Source organism: Macrobrachium nipponense, chromosome 1 (genome assembly GCF_015104395.2).
Source record: "Macrobrachium nipponense isolate FS-2020 chromosome 1, ASM1510439v2, whole genome shotgun sequence".
NCBI classification, from domain to species: domain Eukaryota; kingdom Metazoa; phylum Arthropoda; class Malacostraca; order Decapoda; family Palaemonidae; genus Macrobrachium; species Macrobrachium nipponense.
This window is the reverse complement of record NC_087200.1, coordinates 182,966,136-182,985,412: the sequence shown is the minus strand read 5'-3', so window position 1 is coordinate 182,985,412 and position 19,277 is coordinate 182,966,136. Positions and strand designations below refer to the sequence as shown.

Genomic DNA, 19,277 nt, shown 5'->3' with positions numbered 1-19,277 from the left:
AAAAGTAGCAGTAACAGCAGAAGTTTCGTTAAGTGAAGATATCATCTTTCATCGCAGCGGAATGTGATGGAGACCAAAAACTCAAAATGAAGAGACAGGACGCAATTTTAATATAAAAAAAAAAAAAAACGAAAACAAACGAAAACAAGCGAAGAAAACGTTCCTCCCGTCTTCATCTTTTCTTTCTCTCTCTCTCTCTCTTTTTCGGAAGAACCGGGAAATAAACAAAACTAAAAAGGATGAAGAGATGCAGATGCAACTGAGAAAGAGCGAAAGGCGGCGGTTTGTGTGGGGGAAGGGGGGGGGGGCTTCAACCCCCTCTCCCTCCCGGTCCCACCTTCTTCTGCGTCTTGATCTCTTCTTTCTTCTTCTCCTCTGGTTTCTTCTTCTCTTCTGGTTTCTTCTCTTCTACTTTCTTTTTCTCCTCTGTTTCTTTTCTTTTCCTTCCTTCCTTCTTTTTCTTTCCTCTGGGTTTTTCTCCTTCTGGTTTCTTCCTCTGGGATTTCTTCTCTTTTCTTTCTCCTCTTCCTTATTACTCTTCACTTGCTTTTTCTCTTTGGGTTCTTTTCTCCTCTGGTTTCTTCTTCTCCTCAGGTTTCTTTTCTTCCTCCTTCTTCTTCTCTTCTACTTTCTTCTTTCCTATTGGTTTCCTTTCTTCCTTTCCTTTCGGTCTTTCTTTTCCTCTTTTGGTTTATTTCTCTCGGTTTTCTTTTCTCGTTTCTTCTTCTTCTTCTCCTCTCCGTTTCCTCATATTTTCTTCTTCTATCTTCCTTCTCTTCGCCTCTTATTTTCTTCTTTCTCTTCTTTCTTCTTAATTCTTCTCTGCTTTTCTTCTTCTCCTCTGGTTTCTTCTTTTCTTCCTTCTTCTCTTCCTCTTTCTTCTTCTTCTTGACTTTCTCCTCCGTTTCCGTGACTTCTTCCTCCATTGTCACGTCTGTTTCTTCTACGACTTCCTCCTCTTCCTCCTCCACCTCTTGCTTCTTCTTCTCCTCGGGTTTCTTATATATCTCCTCTTCCTCTTTAACCTCGTCCTCCATGACTACAGTGTCGTCGCTTTCTGCTTCTTCTTCTTCTTTTTCTTCTTCTTCCTCTTCCTCCTCTTCTTCTTCTTCTTCTTCCTCTTCCTCCTGTGCGTGTGGTTTATTTTTTTTTGTAAATGTGATTCTTTGTACATATATGGGTATGCAGGAGATGGCTATGAACTAAGAAATAAGACGCCTTTTGGTAACTAGTCGTCAATATATCTTGAAGTTATTGGTTTAAAATAACTCGCTTTATAACAAATTCAAATTCAATCAATTCGCCAGATCTGATATCTAATAGGATTTATGGACTTCAAAATGACAGTCGTCAGAATTTACTACAAGAACAAACTCCGCTAGCTCTTGCATTCAATTTCATTTGAAAAGACAAAAGTTTAGTATTAAATTTTATATAAAAAACAGCGTATTCAAAGAATAACCTTCATAATAAATAAATAAAAATCTTAGCACATTTTATGCCTGATATCTCAACACTCAGATATTAAGAAATTCCGGAGTCCTCCTTCAGACAGTTACAAGCCACCTCCCGCTGTCTACAGTGATCAAAGTAAAAGTTGTATTGGTCCAGATGTGATGTGCAGTAAAATCATCCTTGGTCAATATTTGAGTAATCTGTGTCTGGGTGTTGGAGGGGTCTGGTTGGGGGTTCCTATCCAGTGTCACTCCGTCTAGACAGACAGTTGCATACAAAGGAATTTACTGATGGTACGTGTCTCGTGAGATGGTCAGTTCATAATCATAAAAGGGGATTGGGCCTTCTAGTGTACGGGTTGGGGGAGGGGGTGGGGGGAGAAAAGGTTGTCAACTACCGAAACCAAACGCTTAAAACCATGTCTCAAATCAAGATCGATGACGTCATGCCTTAAGTATAAGAAGATGCCAATGTTTTATGTCGCTACTTCGTTCAGAAAATCTTAAAGAGAATTGTCTATTAAAGTAAATAGCAGTTCTAAAATGAACTTTCGTGATGACAAAAACACGTGGCATACATAAACAATAAACCTTGTGATTGTCTTCGTATTGCTAAGCAAATAAACAGGCAAAATTACAGTTTCAAAGTATCCTTATACCTATTCAAGAACATTGCTAACTATACTATGCTCTACGTGGACCACATGCCTTTTATAAAATGCAAATGGTTGCATCTAAAATGGAAGGTCTCCGGGATGCTTGCTATAAGAGATAGTAGTGTCACGTAACAAGACTGGTTACTTTTTTTATGGAATTGGTGGTTACTCTTAATTCGTTTTTTTATAGTTCATGGAAAAAATCTCGTCACACGACTGCTGCAAACATTTCATTATCATTTAATAATATTGCTGGCCAAGTTTAATGATTGGTCGAAAGAAATACTGTACGAAAAAATTGACCGAAATATTCGCGTATTTAAGTACCAAGATATGGTTATTTTTCTGCTTTCACGAGAAAAGGTAAGAAAGATAAAGGATTTTATTTTGGAAAAATGTAAAAACAGACGTTTAATGTCTCTAAGTGACACTATGAGTCCTTCTTGTATACTTTAAACTAAAAGCATATCTAAAATAATCTATTTTTGGGCAATTTTGGGGGAAATTTTCGTCATCAAAAGCAAGGTAGGTTCCATGCAGAAATTCACAGATAGGGTCCGTTCGTTGTTATGGAAGTACATATTTACAAGAAATACAAAGTAACTGAAGACCTTCCCGGTTGTCAATATAGGGGAAGGTCTTCAAAAACAAGAAATTCTATTTAAAAGATTTTCAATGAGGCACATTACCCTCACACACTACTTTTTAAGTGAAAACAACAACGTGGAAATAAAATCTAGCAACGAACGGACCTTAATAACATATCTCCCTGGGAAGTAAAAGTTGCAAAGAGCATTCGATGACTTTCACATCAAAGGGGACACGCGCAGTTGTAACTCTATTCGTAAGCTGTGGTACAAATCTACTGGAAGGGATCGTTTATCTTTTGGATGATTCAATCACAAACTACACCAGGGTCTACCAAAACAAAGTGCTTGTGAACAAGGACCTACCTTTTCCACTTTCTTCTACAATTCGACCGGATGTTGTCAGGAGTGGCAGAGTAGAGAAGCAGACGGGATGGAACAGAAGACATGCATTAGTCAAAGAAAAGCAGATGATTGGTGATTCTAAAGGAAAACAAAAGTGACTGATTCCATATTGTCCGTAATAACTGTGAGTGCTACTGTGTATTTCGCGATATCCATAAAGCACCTGAAATTTTTTCAAGGTGCTTATCTTAAAAATAATATAAACCGTCATTAACTTTAATCTACTCAATTTCTCTTGTGAAATCTATCAAACAAGTTTTAAAACATCTCTCCGCAAGATTTCAAATTCCTACACCCTGCTTCTTGAGGGGGATATCCAAATGTAACGGACTTACCTACTGGCAACCTCATTTTCTGCTCTGAAAATCTTTGTCCAAGTTTTGCAAAATTATGGAATTCTTTTCCTTTACAACCATTCACAACTATGACTTACCCGAGCTCTAATATATGCAAAACAACTACATAGATCTTTTGCCCAGGAAATCAAATAAGTCCTTTTTTCCTCTTAAACTCTGAAGTTGAATTTCCTGTTAAATCTGACAGTGTCTCTATTCTTTGTAGGCATGTGTTCGCACATCCAGAACTTCCCTTTTATAGAGCAAAGCTGTATGCCAATTCTATTTGCCTTCTCTTGCAGTCAATCATTATCATTATTTGGCGCCTTTCAGGGGCAGAAAGAATAGGACACCTTACCTCCTCGAGCATCTCTTCGGTCAGCTCGACGGTCTGCGAAGTGGTCTCGCCCTTCTCGTTCTTGGCGATGAGCTTGTACATGCCGCAGTCAAACTTTTCGCACTTCAGCATTTCCATCTGCACCAGGTATTTGCCCTCGGATTCCTGCCACATAGATCCCACATCAGTTTCCAAGATGATAGAAATAGATGCTTATAATATATACACGTATACTCAAACACACACATACACTATATATAAATATACATACATCGAGCTACAAATGTCCTTTAATATCTAATTCGCTCTACCTCGGAATTAATATATTTTCATATATGTTAACAGAAGGGGAATTTTTTAGTCGACAAGAAATCCGTCGGCTCACGGGCGCGAACCATCGAACCCAAGAAATTCAGGACACAGTGAAGTCTAAACGACACCACCACAGCAAGAGCGTTTAGGCTTCACTATTGTCCTGAATTTCTTGGGTTCAATGGTTCGCGCCCGTGAGCCGACGAATTTCTTGTCGACTAAAAAATTCCCCTTCTGTTAAAATTTATGAAAATATATCAATTCTGAGGTAGAGCGAATTAGATATTAAAGGACGTTTGTAGCTCGATGTATATGAATCACGGTAATGTGATATGACTCGTATATAATATATATATATATTTGTCACACTTTTTAGGTAAGTTTGTGACCACAAAGCCTAAGATCCAGACAGAGGACCAAAACAAGAAAGTCTGAATTCCCTATATATCAGAACGAGGTCATATATGTATACAGATACAATCAAGTAAATATATATTTGCATATATATAAATTCTCTCTCTCTCTCTCTCTCTCTCTCTCTCTCTCTCTCTCTCTCTCTCTCTCTCCAAGGCTGACCTCATTGACGTTGATGCAGTGCCTCGTGTCGAGTTTGACCTTAGTGGTTTCCTTGAACCAGGAGCAGCTGGGCTTCGAGGTGGACATCACAACACATTCCATCACAACCTTGCGGTTGAAGACTGACACAATCTTCGGAGGCTTCTTGATTGTCGGAGCCACTGTGGGAATGGCGGTCATGACGTTATTGGAGGCAAATATTACTGATGAACAATGTCAGTTCGTGTTTAGTGCACTGAAGAAAACGGGAATAAAACTGAATACTTAATAGGGTAAACTTCTGAAGCTTTGTGATAACTATGGTTTTTCCTCAAAGGTTTGTGATAATCATGGTTTGTGCTCTGTGATAACTATTGTTTGCGATAACCATGGTTTGTTGTTTGTGATAGCTATGGTTTGGTCTGAAAGTTTGCGATAACCATGGTTTGTTCTTTGTGGTAACTATAGTTTGTGATAACCATGGTTTGTTCTTTGTGATATCTATGGTTTGTCTTAAAAGGTTTGTTCTTTGTGATAACTATGGCTTGTCTTAAAATGTTTGTTCTTAAGGTTTGTGATAACCATGGTTTGTCCATTGTGATAACTATAGTTTGTGATAACCACGGTTTGTTCTTTGTGATGGGTATGGTTTGGTCCTAAGGTTTGTGATAACTCTGGTTTGTTCTTTGTGATAACTATGGTTAGTTTCTCAAGGTTCATGTTTGCTCTCTGGGATTGGAATGGGAGGGAGCGGGTATTTAGTAATTCCTATTATCCTTAACAGAAATAATAATAATAATAATAATAATAATAATAATAATAATAATAATAAATAATAATATAATAATAATAAAAGTACATTATAAGGATCATGCCCTATCCGACCAACATTTTAAATGATACCAATAATGAATAAATAAATGAGAATCACAAACTTAATTGTTACATTATCGCATCACTCGACATTTCACAGACCAGGTGACGAACGACAGCTTCGACCCGAACTTACCCTCGATGTTCAGATTGAGATTGGCGTTTAGTTCCCCGAACTCGTTCTTAATGTTGCACTTGTAAACGCCGCCATCGGTGGGCTGAGGTTTCTGAAAACAATCGGGAGGGGACCATTAGACTCTCTGAACCAAAGATTCTTATTCGATTTTAACTGGAAAAATCAGATCGCAGGTGAGAGAAAGAGGGACAGAGTTGCAAGAATCTTCGGAAAACCGATCTGGGGTGTTTGGCAAGATATTTCGTTGATTCGTTGAATGAACATTGAATGCTTTGAGGAAACTGTAAAAAGTACAGGTATCGTCTATAAATCTGAGGTATAATGGGCTAATAATATTCGTAAAGATGTTTACTACGTTATCTTAGAGAAATCTACCTACTGTATCTATCAACATCTAAGATACTGGATGTTTACGTGTGTTGTTAGTTTGCAGTTTATCTATACTAAAGATATCTGTCACTATCTAAACATAGATATCTCTGTTAAGTGACGCAGCTTTGTCGTATTCGATATAATATTAATGTAAATACTGATAACTAAGTCACTGAAATGAGACCAATTCATACGTGTGGCCCAAACTTCCTTGGGGAACAAAGGCCTTCTCGTTGCATGAAAAAAATCAATCCATTTTTTTCCGACTTCAGTCCTCCTGGAAGTCTAAGCCACTTGTAGATTTGGTCAGTGAACTGTGAGTTACCTAAATGTTTAGTGAAGAAACCAGCTGATTTATAAGACTATGACTGGGCTCGAGAATACATTTTAAGGTATGAATTTAAGGCAGCATCAAAGGCGTGTTAAGTCTACTGAATCGCTGAGAATGTTTGGGGTGGTAGCATATCGAAAGAAGATAAGGCCTCAGTTACTGGATATGAACATGATCAGAAAGGGGGTATGGTAAACTGACTGTGAACTTATCAGAAATCCCCCGAACCCAGCCTGTGTGTAGAATTAGCGTTCTGTGAGTAACTGTGCTGAAATGATAAATAAAAGAACATTAAGAGAGGTGTCAATGAAAAGTTAGATAAGATCAAAAGAAATGACAATAAAAAACAAAATAATAAAAGAAGCCATCTAGTCAAGCAAGCAAGTTCTGATTTTCCACTAAGCAGTCTCTAGAACTGCCAAATGTGGCTCTGCTTTTAGGTGACAGACGGGGACAGGCAGCAGAGTCAGTCAGTAGCAGCAGCGATAACGACAGACTCTGCAGCAGTTGAGTGATGGCAGATGAGTATTTTTTTTTGAGAGCCAGGGCTAATAAATGAGCGTAGCATTAAGAGTAACACGGCAGCAGCAGCAGCAGTAGCAGAAGTGGTAGTGCAGCAGCTGCTGCTGGTGAAGAGGCGGAGCCTGGCTTTACCCTCAGCTCGAGGCGGATGCGATACAGGTCGTCCTTCTCTCTGGTCACCGTTGCAGTCACCCTCGAGGCATCGAGGTCCTTGCCGTCCTTCGTCCACTTGGAAGTGGGCTCGGGATCGGCTCGGACGAGGGCCTCCATCAAGACGCGACCGGCCTTCTCCTCGAACTTGATGGTCGGCTTCTCGACGAAGACAGGCGCTTGACCCGTGGGCTCCGGGTCAGCCTCGATGTTGAGGTTCACGTTGGCGGTGGCTTCACCGAACTGGTTCATGGCCACGCACTTGTATTTACCAGCGTCAGACCCACAGGGATCCTGGTTTCAGCAAGAGGGTCAGCTCAAGGTCGAGGCACGGGTTTACGAGGGTATAGCATTGGGGTCGCCCATTGGGCAAGAACAGAGAGTGATGGGCAGAACAAATGAACAGGGTTACATGGATAAAGCAGAACATATAAATTTGTAGATGACTTACTAGAAACGTCTTATCCTCACTAAAATGGAAAGATGCATATATGAATTTCTTTTGAAGTCTTTTTGAAGAAATGGGGCATGCACGGGCTCTAGCGGTTTATATCTGACGTGGAGGATGAACGTACTGAACAAATTCAGATCAACAGGCCATATTTGTGTACTGAATGCAACAGGGCTCTCTGGGGCATGCAAATAAGAACAAAGAAGGCTTTTGCCTTCACAAGGACATTACAGCAGTCGTATTGAAAGAAACGAAGAAGACTCCAAATCAAAACAAAAATTCTGGTCATAAATAGATATTGCACTTCTCTGGAAGCAAATGTGCCTGGGAGAGTCAGATTCACTTTAGAGCTCAAATGTGATTGAAAACTGACTGACTTATTTGAAGAGTTGACTTCAAAGGCTCTCAGAGACAAATGCACCTCATGAGAAGAGAACTAAAGCATTCACGGGAAAAACATGAGGTTCACAATCAGAGGTAACCAGGCACCAGAACTGTTCACAGTTCTCCACAATACATATTCGGGGGCAGCCAATGACACACTCAACCACAAATGTTCACACATCGGAACGAAACGAACATATACGCAGGCAAAACGGTGACATTCACTCTGTATAAAAATATGGACAGTGGTAATAAACTGGTCGATAAAAACATAGGGAAAAGTACGGAGGGTAGAGTCTGCCTTACCTTCACTATACAAGAATATTCAAACATCTCAGCCGTGACTTTGTGTTCTTTGATCACCAGACGCTTGGCAGCTTCGAGTTTCTTGCCGTCTTTGAACCATTCGACTGTAGGTTGGGGCTTTGCCTTGCAGCGGACCTGCGGAAGGAAGGAAGGGCGAGTCAGTTTTAATTTATCATAAAATCTAGAAAAGTTAGTTTTCATTGGACTTTGTAATGTGGGATCTAAAACATCTGACTTTTTATTCAGTGTAATATTCTTTTCTATTGATAACAATATAAGTATAGGTAGTTGACCCTCTTTCAAGCATTCAGTGTTGAAGGTGGTAGCTGCATCAGCTGCATTCAATTTATATATATAGAGATTTCTCTGTCTTTCTGATAACTGATTTTTCTGGGTTACTGAAAAACCAGTCACCAGGAAGACAGAGAAGACTCTATGTAAAGTAAGTGCAGCTGATGAAACTATCTCCTTCAATAATAATATAATAATATAATAATAATAATAAATAATAATAATAATAAGAATAATAATAAATAATATATAATAATAATAATAATAATAATAATAATAATAAAATACCACTTGAAGAGTTCCTCAGATCATAAAATCTTGTAGAAGTAAATTAGTTACTATCACTCAAAACACTTAAACCATGACTACTGGTAAATACATCTGAACCATCCATTGATAAATAAAACACAATTTCAGTATAAAAAAAAAAAAAAAAGAGCGAGAGAATTTACCTTCATGGTGATCATTGTGCCAGTTTCGTTGGGAATGATGGAAGGTTTGTCGAGGAACGTGGGTGCAAAGCCCTCAGGGATAGCTTTGCCCTCTGCGGAACAAAATAAAGAAGAAGGTGTCAGGAATACTTCTTCAGAAAGATAAAAAAAAAAGGAGACCTCGCGGTTACGCGCACTGATTCTCCAGACAGATGACAAACTTGAGAGATTTACTCACAAAAAAATAAAATTTATGGAATGATAAAATTGGAAATATTTATGCTAAACATATTCGTTGATAGATAGATACACACATACATACTCACATACATACATGCATACACAGACAGGTATACTCATTACCCTTATTGATTTTACCATTAATATTTTCCAAATAATTTCGACCTAAATCCAATCAAGTGAGAAAATAAATTAAAGAATGAGTTTTAAAATATTTATACTAATTATTATGAGAATTCCTGGCTCTAAGGATAAATATGAATCCATTCTCAATATGAAAAGAGTAATATTAATAGCACTAGTATTCTGAAGGATTAATGTTTTTATTCGATGGAGTTCTCAAACTTCTTGCGAGATAATCTTAGTGAAAAACGTAAGCTATATGTTTTCATATTGCAGGAATTTGTCTCTACATTTCTTACTGCAGTCTACGTATTTTGCGCGCGTGCGCCCGTGTATGTGGTGATAAGAAAGGCATGCTTACAGATTAAAAAAAAAAAAAAGAGGGGGGGGGGGGGGGGGAGGGGGGGGGGGACTTACTCTCGAAATTGAGAGCGATGTTGGCGTTGGAGTCACCGAATGGATTGAAAGCGTTGACCCTCCACTGGCCTCCGTCTTCGGCGGTGGGACCTGTGATGGTAACTGAGACGACGTACTGATCTCTTCCGCAGATCTTCTTGTACATGGAGATGCGGCCCTGTTCTTGCACCATCTGCGGCAGAAGAAGAAGAAGTTGAAGACATACAAATCGGGTTATCCATCAAAGTAAAGCGTAAACTGTAGTCTGGACCGGAGTTTTCAAACGTTATTCAATTATATTTAACTAAATATTTTGTTCCAAAATAAATCATATATGCTCTTAGATTTGATTCTGCTATTCCAGGGACCAAATTTACACACCAATGACATCTTATTGTACAAAATAGCTAGCTACACTGACTACTAGTAATTCCTAGATGACAATCCTGGAGTTGTAGCCCTTCTTACGTAACTGACTATACCCTAGTTTTAGAAAATGACACCGGTAAGTGAGCCAACTCATTTTCGTTTTCTTGCAAGTAATCAGGAAATAAATTTACCAAACTTTGATAACAAACTCACGTATTCGAAAGCACAAATACATTTATCTAAAAATATAAGAATATAATCTACGGTAATGGTATTGTTACGGAGCTAAAAACAGCATGAGAAATATAATGATCATTCAAATGTGCCCTCACTCTGTTGAGAGATCCAAGTTACACTCAACCTCCTCGATAGTACCCACCAAAATATTACCATTTAATTAAGACACCCTAATAAACTGCTGACCTTGCATTTAGCTCTCTCTCTCTCTCTCTCTCTCTCTCTCTCTCTCTCTCTCTCTCTCTCTCTCTCTCTCTCTCTCTCTCTCAGGCTTCTATTGTTTAACACCAAATCCTCCCACTCGCAAACGAATCAATTCACCCTGAAAAATGAGAGTCTGAACTGACCTGATTTCCCTTGAACCAGGTCACCTCAGGCTCAGGGTTGGCTTCGAGGAGGCACTCCATGACCAGCTTGTCGCCTTCCTGCCTAATCTCAGGTTTCTTTGGGAAGCGGGGCGCCTTGCCGTCGGGGATCCTACGGAAGTAATTGGGAATTAACTTAGATATTGCCCGTAAGTCTCATTTCATTTGTCTGTGAAAAGTTTTTTTTTTTTTTTTTTTTTTTTTTTTTTTTTTTTTTTTGCTATATCCAGAAGCTGGTTTGCAAGAGGGACACTAGCAATCATTCGATACTGCTGATGCGGCTGAGATACGCGCACACCATTATCAGTAATGGTTGACCTAGCATTTTATTATCTTTTTGATGTATTTACTGCCAGCGATTGAAAACTGAATAGTTTTTTCCTTCTATTTTTCAGTATACGCGAAAAACTGGGTGGTTTTTTCATTTAACTTATGAAGCATTTATTACTTCAACGGGGTTATATGAGGAAAAACTATCTTTTTTATTACATTAACAGGGTTATATGAGGAAAAATTATTTTGTATTACTTTAACAGGGTTATATGAGGAAAAACTAGTTTTCTATTACTTTAAAAAGGTTATATGAGGACAAACTATTTTTTATTACGTTAACAAGGTTATACTAGGAAAAACTATTTTTTTTATTACTTTAACAAGGTTATATGAAGTAAAACTATTTTTTATGTATAAGTCAAAACAATGCATTGAAATTAGGATGAATTATGTCCTATAGTAATACTTACCCATCGCACATCATTGTAAAGATAATTTTATAACCAAGATAACTAATTCGTCATATTGGACTCTGCAACTTACTTTGGTTTGTCAGACGCGGTCTTCCCTTCGAAGGAGAGGTTGATGGTGGCGATGCCCTCGCCGAACTTGTTGCTAGCCAGGGCCTTATACTCGCCTTCGTCGGCGCTCGAGACCTTGGCCACCTCCAGGATGACCAGGTGGTAGATCTTGCCGTCAGGGTCCATCTTCATCTTGTATCGACCTCCTTCGCTGATCTTCTTGCCCCTTTGATTAATCCAACAGTAACGTGCAAAGGCAGAACTGGCGTTTTTTAGCATATATGCACGGGAAAAACTGGGCTACGTATATCTGTATATATGTATATATATATATATAGATATATATATATATATCATCTAATATATATATATATGATGATGATGAAGAATGTTAAACAGAACATATATAACAAAATATAAGTACCTTACCACAATATCATTCTGCAACATCATCTAACAAATTCCTTGAAAGATACTGCATGTAATGTTAGAAAGTCAGAAACAAAATCTTTTACTACAAAATTGAGGCGATTGCTAAATAGTATTACCCGCGTAGTTTTCTTTTTCTTAATCACAAACAGGGTTTTGGTATTAGCTTAATAGTTAATTAGGTAACCTATTCTTATGTGCAATTTAATTTTTTTTTATCAAATAAAAACACTATAGCAGATTCACATCAATCGTGCATCTGATGTCTAGGCCAGTCCCTTGCGAAGCTGCTCATTGGGTGTTGATAAGCCTATCACAGGGCTGGGAACTCCCAGTCTCTCGAGAGAGTTCACATAGGCAGGATGTTTATTCCACCTCTCCTGAGGGGTACTTTTGAAAGACGTATCCCTCAGGAGGTGGAACACACTTCTTGCCTATATGAACTCTCGAGCGAGACTGAGAGTTCCCAGCCCTGTGATTGGCTTATCAACACCCAATGAGAAGCGTTGTAAGGGACTGGCCTAGACATCAGATGTGCGGTTGATGTGAATCTACTATAGCCAGTTGCAATGAATCTATAACATCAAAACCCCATGGCCGTAACGATGCCAGAATTCGTGACCGAATCGATCAGCCGATCAGCATCAAAGCCTACAATCCCACAGGATGAAAGGATGAACTGAGGACGTCTTCCACTCACCATATGACCGTGGGTTTGGGGCTGCCAACACAGCGACACGAGAAGATGACGCTGGAGCCGTCTTCCGACTGCCGAATGACCGGCCTCTCCGTGAAGGTCGGCTTGACTCCGTCACCTGCGGGCGCTTCTTCGTCGCCTGTGAGCATCATAAAGGAACCTGACCAAGGTCACGGGAGATGTGGAGAACCGAGCGGAGGGGGAGGGGGAGGGGGAAGGAGGAGGAGGATGAGGAGAAAGGACGAGGCAGAGGTAGAGGAAGGAGGTGGCAAAAAGAACCGCACATTAGACGAGTCACACGAATCGGGAGAGGATGCCAGGTGAATTATGAAGCTCTCTGATGAAATGATGAATGTGAAAAAAAGACGAAAGAGAGAGAGAGAGAGAGAGAGAGAGAGAGAGAGAGAGAGAGAGAGAGAGAGAGAGAGAGATGGCAGTTTACGACGCAGGAGTGGCCAAGATCTTGCATATAAAGCAGAAATAGATTTGTACGCGTACAAATATCTATTTCCGTACCATCTGCTATCATGAAGCAATTGAAGTAAATTGAGAGAGAGAGAGAGAGAGAGAGAGAGAGAGAGAGAGAGAGAGAGAGAGAGAGAGAGAGAGAGACTGTTATGAGAGTGATGACATGAAGATGTTTACATGCTGGATTGTACCAGATGTTATCAAATACAGTAGAGAATTAATATCAAAATTAATAAAATACGTTGCCAGTTGCTTTAGAGCGAGTCAGAATACAGCCAGATACCAGAGTACAGTATTGCTTAAAACTGTAAGAAGAGCTGTAGATGAAGGAAGGCTTCTGAATGTCCCAGGATTCGATAGAATTAAAACAGATTTTTTTATGTTGTGATTTTGGGACTTTTTTTATAACAATAAAGTAACAATGGATAGAAAGGACAAAAATTAAGTGTTTATTTCATTAATATTATATTTTCTACTTTTAAGAAGTTTTTATATTAACTGAAGACACATTCGAAAGAGGAAAGATCTGGTTATCATTGAAGTTTTGCAAAAGATTGATAAAAAAAATGAAAGCTACTGAAATGTTGATAACTGAAGACCAATATATTTCCAACGTCACGTGTGAATACTTAACACCTGTAAGTATACAAACGAAGAAAGACTGTGTGTTTTGGAATTAGATGCATCTTTGAAAGCGGTATGGTATTACGTTTATATTAAAGACTGACAAATTCAGAACCCTTCCAACCCTTGATATTCGAGCACTTGAAGTATGAGAGCAGTGCTCGAAATCTGTTACAACATCGTCCATTGAAGAAAATAAATGTATTGCACTTCAGAAATGCAATGCTCAGCCAGCAAAAAAAGGAGAAAAAAATGCTAAGAATATTTACTTAAACGAATAACCAGAATTCCTTAGACATATCAGTCATCCTTACAAGTTATTTCATTTTTGTTCAGTACTTTTCCAACTTCTTAAGAATATGACAGGTGATAAACTTATATGTATCGAGTTAGGAATGATTCACCTTGATGTTTAAGCGATATGGTTAAAGAATTTTGGCTGGTCGGTGATCTAAATATTTTACGTAATCAAAATGCAGACAAATTAAAATGATAAGCTTCAACATAAGAAATCTAAGTATTTGGTGATAGAAATAAAGACCAACAAAGTAATAAAACATAAAGTTTGATATATATACATAGGTGTGTATATATATATACGTATATATATATATATAATATATATATATATATATATATATATACATATATATATATATATATATTATATTTATGTATATCATATACATAAATACATATATTTATATATATACACGTTATGATATATGTGTATATATATACCACACCCACACACATATATATATATATATATATATATATATATATATATACTATATATATAGCTTAAACCTGTAACAAAACAAATCCTCTTTAAATTAAACAAAATATCAGAAACCGTAGCAGTTCCCTGAAAGAAAAAAAAAAAGACTTAAAGCAGAAATAATAATAACAACAATAAAAGAAGCTGATGAAGATGTCACAGTAGTCTGGATAGTCGCAATGACGTCACTATGAAGAACAGTCAGTCTAAGTCAGTGTAACGAATCATTAGTGTGTTACAGACTAGCCTCTCTGCCTGTGTTCTTGTGCCTCCTGGTTGGTCACGATCTGTGACGTCACTGATTCCTTACGTCACTTATCAATTCTTGGGCAACAAGTCTGGACTCTTTATTAATGATGATATTTTGACTTCAATGCCGAAACCGCATGGGGTAAATTAAAATACGAATCCACCTTATTTTTATGCTAACTGATAATCGCTCGCTTTCGATGGGATGAAGTACAAAAATCACGGCAAAGCCTCTCTGTCCCTGTGCATCTATTTTCATAATTTATGGACAAAATTCATCAATGCCCAAGAAAGCTCTTCTCCAGAGGACTTTCTATGATAACTATATTATGGATTTACGATCGTGTTTTTTTTTTTTTTTTTTTTTTTTTTTTTTTTTTTTTTTGAGTTGCTCGTGATTTCTTCATTAAAAAACACTTTTCTTCGCGTAGATACTTTATACTTCATCTAAACATGAGGCAAAAGGAATTCCCACAAATGAGGGTGCAGGTCTCGAACTGTAAAAAGGGTTTTTTTTTTTACGACACCATACAGGAGACACATCGAGAACACTAGACAGAAAGTATAGTTTTATGGAACTCTGTGAGGCAGTTTCAGACCATACAACAAATGAGCCGTCTTGGTATTAAATGTTGTAGCCTAGTCTTCAAAATATGCCTTGCCTGTGATACAGCTTTATGTACAGGGCACTGTATCCTAAAAGAGCGCGTGTTAATGGTTTATGTTAATGTTAGGGTGCGTCCACACTACAGGTAAACATGTCATATACATGCCGGCAACATGTTTTTGACATACACACCACAAACACGTTGAAAACAGTCAGCGACCGCAGGTGGAAAACGAACCTTTGACAAAGGCTCGATAATCGTGTGAAGCTTTAGTTAGAACTATCAGTAGGTCGTAGAATTGTATGCAACATGTTTGTGACATGTGTAGGAAACGTTGCCGACATGTGTCTAAGACATGTTTTGCTGGAAGGTTGACGCACCCTCCCAGTGTTTACGCTTAATGCACAACAACATGGCCTCCCTACAAGGTTACTTGCGCCGGTTGCCGACTTCTCAAGTAAACAAAGCAAACAAGATGGTTTTAAGCTCAAATCGAATTCTTCGGCGAACTCGATGTTGCCTTTAAAGACACGGAATCCTCGAATTCGACGCCTCAAGATCATCTTGTACACGAGATTTTAGAATTTGAGTTGTAGCTACGCTATCCTTCGCTGGTATCACACGGAAGGCAGCCAATGGAAACATTCGCTCGGGACTCACGGCCAATCAAAACTCAGCTCGTCTTAGCTTACTGAATGCATGCCAGGGAGCTGGGAGTGAGTGTGTCTTCTCTCAAAATAGCTGCTTGAACGACATTCGTTTAGTGTTAATTATGGTTCGTGCTTAAGGACTATTTTAGACCTGCTACACATGATGAAACTGGTAACGAAAGGATGTGAAATAACAGACACTCAACATCAAATAATACTTAGGACTTTAACTGTAGAAAACGCAGCCATCTGCAACCAGATGCATTCCAAAGTTAGGAAAACGAGTTTAGCTAGAAGCAAATCAGCACAAGCAGGTGGGTACAAACGAGGACACGATGGAGGAGGAAATAAGTGACGAGGGACATACATTCAAACGACACGTCTGACTCTGGAAGCAGACACTGAACGAGGGTACTCGCCAGGGAGCAATCTTATTACTGGTCTGGGACAGCTCACCTGTCCTGTTCAGAGGCTTCAAAATAGGAAATGCATGCCTGGAAAGGTGATCGCGTGTCGGGTCACTTTTTGGTCACGTGCGATCTGCCTTAGCAAACGCGTATATGCCTTATTGAAAGCACATTCCAATGGTGGCTGTCACTGACCAGAAAAAGAGTAGCTCAGAGAGCAAGAGCCCTTGTTGACAAGACAGTCACGGGAATAATTGCTCGTTGGTTGAGGATGGACAACAAAAGGACGCAGGAAACTTGACATTCAACTCGGAAGGTTCTTAAATCTAGATAGCTTAGACCATTATTGTTAAAATAGTAACGAACATCAACCCTTTGCCGTCTCGAGATTCCCATAACGAGAATTCATAATCCGATGAGGCATTCCAAAACATCAATCATTTGAAATCATCAACTTGCTACATGGCAATACTTGAATGAAAAATGTTATCTATAAAAACCAAATCATGAAGGCAATAGGGGCTGTTCGTATTGCTGATAGCTAATGAGGAAATTGAATGTACGTGAAACACATCTGGGAAATACCGTAGTATTCATTTTAGTGATTAAGCTACTATATATATGACTTAAAATAAATATCACAAACAGTACATGTCACAAGCGCGATAAATATTAAATAAATTGATGTATTTAATCATAGTTTAATTTAGATAAAAGAATTACTTAAGCTAATCGGACTATCATTTAAGAGTCAAATGGAATGATATTACAGGTGAAGTTAATGATGAATTCAAGGTAATTTTGAAAAATGCCGATCTTAGCAATTCTCATGGAAATGACCTACAGTTGTTCTTGGCCTGTTTCTCCTAATAAAAAGATAACTAGTAAATCGGGGGATGTTCCCTAGACCTCAGCCTATTAATATAAAAAATTGGATAAATTATGACTAAGTGTACGTTAGTGGTATATCTGCGTATAAGTATTCGAGTTTTTTTTCGTACGGTGTTATTCTGTCTGTCTGTCTATACTACGACGCAAAATAACAAAAATAGCAAGCCCTGGACCTGATGAAATTTTAACCACCCAGGATCAGTGATGAGATTCACCAAATGAGTCTCATGAAAAGGTACAAATGATTGCTTGCTCTCAAGTGGGGTCAGTCGCAAAATTCTTGATAAAATGAAACATGTCTCTAAAAATGGGTATTTATTTCCTGTAAATGGTGTCTCCATTGAGCATGAACAAGATTCAAACAAAAATTTCTTACATATTTGGAGACTTCTTAGCAAAAGTTCAAGGGGTTGGCACTTTTCTCTGAGAGGATTAGATACTGGTCTGAAAGCTGTGCCCAAGAAGGAAACGAGTTCCTGCAAGATCTGAAGAGAACATCACGTAGGATGTTTTAATATAACTATGTTTGGAAAGCCGACTCAATTTTTTTTTCTTTTTAATAAGGAACTTAGTGTGCCTAAGGAAGGCCAAACCTGAATGGTCTAATACATAACTAGTGAAAAATTCAGCTATGGACGAGAGATGAAAAGAGATATCTAGTCAAGACACAAGGTTACAAAAATCACTCAATAACTATCATTACTATATTTTGAAAACTGCATCTCTCGAACTTGAGTCTGTTTTAGTTTCTGTAACGCAAACTTCGTCATGTGTCCCGTAAAGAAAGAAGAGAAACTGTAGGGGGGAGGAGGAGGGGAAGGGTGGGGGCAGGGGCGGGGTGGTGAGAAAAAGTAACTCAAATTGATGAAAATAAAATGAGAGTAACTACGTGATGCTTGAGAATTGGTAATTGTATCCGGATAACTTTTTATAAAGTTGGTACATTTTTTTTTGTAGTGAGTTAAAGAGAGAGAGGACTAAAAACTAGGACATTCTTCAGGTGGGACCTACAAGTAAAATATAACCAGTGTATAAAACGACCCGAAAAAATATAAAAATGTCTTAAATCGGAAAAAATTGTAAAAAAATGTAGCAAAATACTACAGCCTAAATGAAAAAAAAGAGCAAAAGAAATGAGCAGCAACAGTATAATTATTTTACCTTCATTAGTCTGTAGATGAACAGATGAGAAATGATAGATGATATCTCATTGAGATTATTTAATTATTAAATTCTTTAACAGTAGTAATTATAAACTGACCAAATCAGGCCTCCGAAATTATGGCACGACATACATATTTCACTTTCTAATACAATTCCCCATAAAGTAATTGACTTTACCATTTTACCATTTTTATATCGTTTTTTATGTATGTTTCACAATTCATACATTCACCACTGAACGCCGAAATGATTGTTCAGCATCCGTGAACAATTCGTTCATACTGAAAAGAAAAATTCGGGTCAATTTTGTTCATCCATAACTCGAAAGAAACAGTTTTGACCGAGTCATTATGTCTGCGAGTTCGTAAGTTTGACATCAAGCGGTAGAATATTTATGCCGATTTCCGAGGAACAGTTGATCAAACTGGCTCATATTAAAGACGACTATAAAGCTCAATTTGCTCATCCAAAACTCTACCCAGATTATAAAAAAAGAGAGAGCATTAGACGGTGCAATTTTCGAACGCTGATAAATTGGCATTGTTCAGCTAAAACGATACGGTCAAAATTGTTTTCAAATCATCTGAAAACCTTCCTTGTCTGCTGTACTTCTTCTAATACTGTTTTTCCCGACTTCTATAACCCCTTGATTTCAAGAGGCAGGAAAAGAGTGAAGAGGAGTGGAAATGCAAATACGGATGGAGTGTCGTAAGAAGATTAAGAAAAAGAATCTGACGAAATATTCCTGATCTGTTTTCTTTTTGTTTCAGTCTAAGTCAACGAAGTCTTATTCCTTTCTAATATCAACGTGAATACCTGAAAGAGAACTGGGTGGGTTGAGTTTACCTTTATGGTATTTCATCAATGACAGATTATCCACAGCAAAATCACTGTGAT

The 19,277-nt window shown here is 38.1% G+C and overlaps 2 protein-coding genes across 37 annotated transcripts in view; both read right to left on the bottom strand.

The window, feature by feature from the left end:
• The window catches only part of LOC135219896 (twitchin-like), a 143,004-nt gene extending 131,370 nt beyond the window's left edge, over positions 1–11,634 (bottom strand). For 31 of the 32 annotated variants that reach the window (XM_064257076.1, XM_064257060.1, XM_064257061.1 and 28 more), the window contains exons 1-10: positions 11,435–11,634; positions 10,601–10,730; positions 9,669–9,840; positions 8,910–9,001; positions 8,167–8,301; positions 7,008–7,319; positions 5,651–5,741; positions 4,663–4,823; positions 3,796–3,939; positions 3,064–3,078 (exon numbers count right to left, since the gene is read on the bottom strand). In XM_064257076.1, the coding sequence (XP_064113146.1) occupies positions 3,064–3,078; positions 3,796–3,939; positions 4,663–4,823; positions 5,651–5,741; positions 7,008–7,319; positions 8,167–8,301; positions 8,910–9,001; positions 9,669–9,840; positions 10,601–10,730; positions 11,435–11,604 (1,422 nt within the window). In that variant the 5' untranslated portion in view covers positions 11,605–11,634. The remainder of the gene's footprint in view (positions 1–3,063; positions 3,079–3,795; positions 3,940–4,662; positions 4,824–5,650; positions 5,742–7,007; positions 7,320–8,166; positions 8,302–8,909; positions 9,002–9,668; positions 9,841–10,600; positions 10,731–11,434) is intronic. The other variant, XM_064257078.1, reaches the window with a different exon arrangement.
• Positions 11,635–12,516: 882 nt separating this feature from the next.
• The window catches only part of LOC135219901 (myotilin-like), a 58,944-nt gene continuing 52,183 nt past the window's right edge, over positions 12,517–19,277 (bottom strand). For 2 of the 5 annotated variants that reach the window (XM_064257098.1, XM_064257099.1), the window contains exon 6: positions 12,518–12,698. In XM_064257098.1, the coding sequence (XP_064113168.1) occupies positions 12,538–12,698 (161 nt within the window). In that variant the 3' untranslated portion in view covers positions 12,518–12,537. Of the gene's footprint in view, positions 12,699–19,277 lie in introns of all 5 variants that reach the window. The other 3 variants (XM_064257097.1, XM_064257096.1, XM_064257100.1) reach the window with 3 other exon arrangements.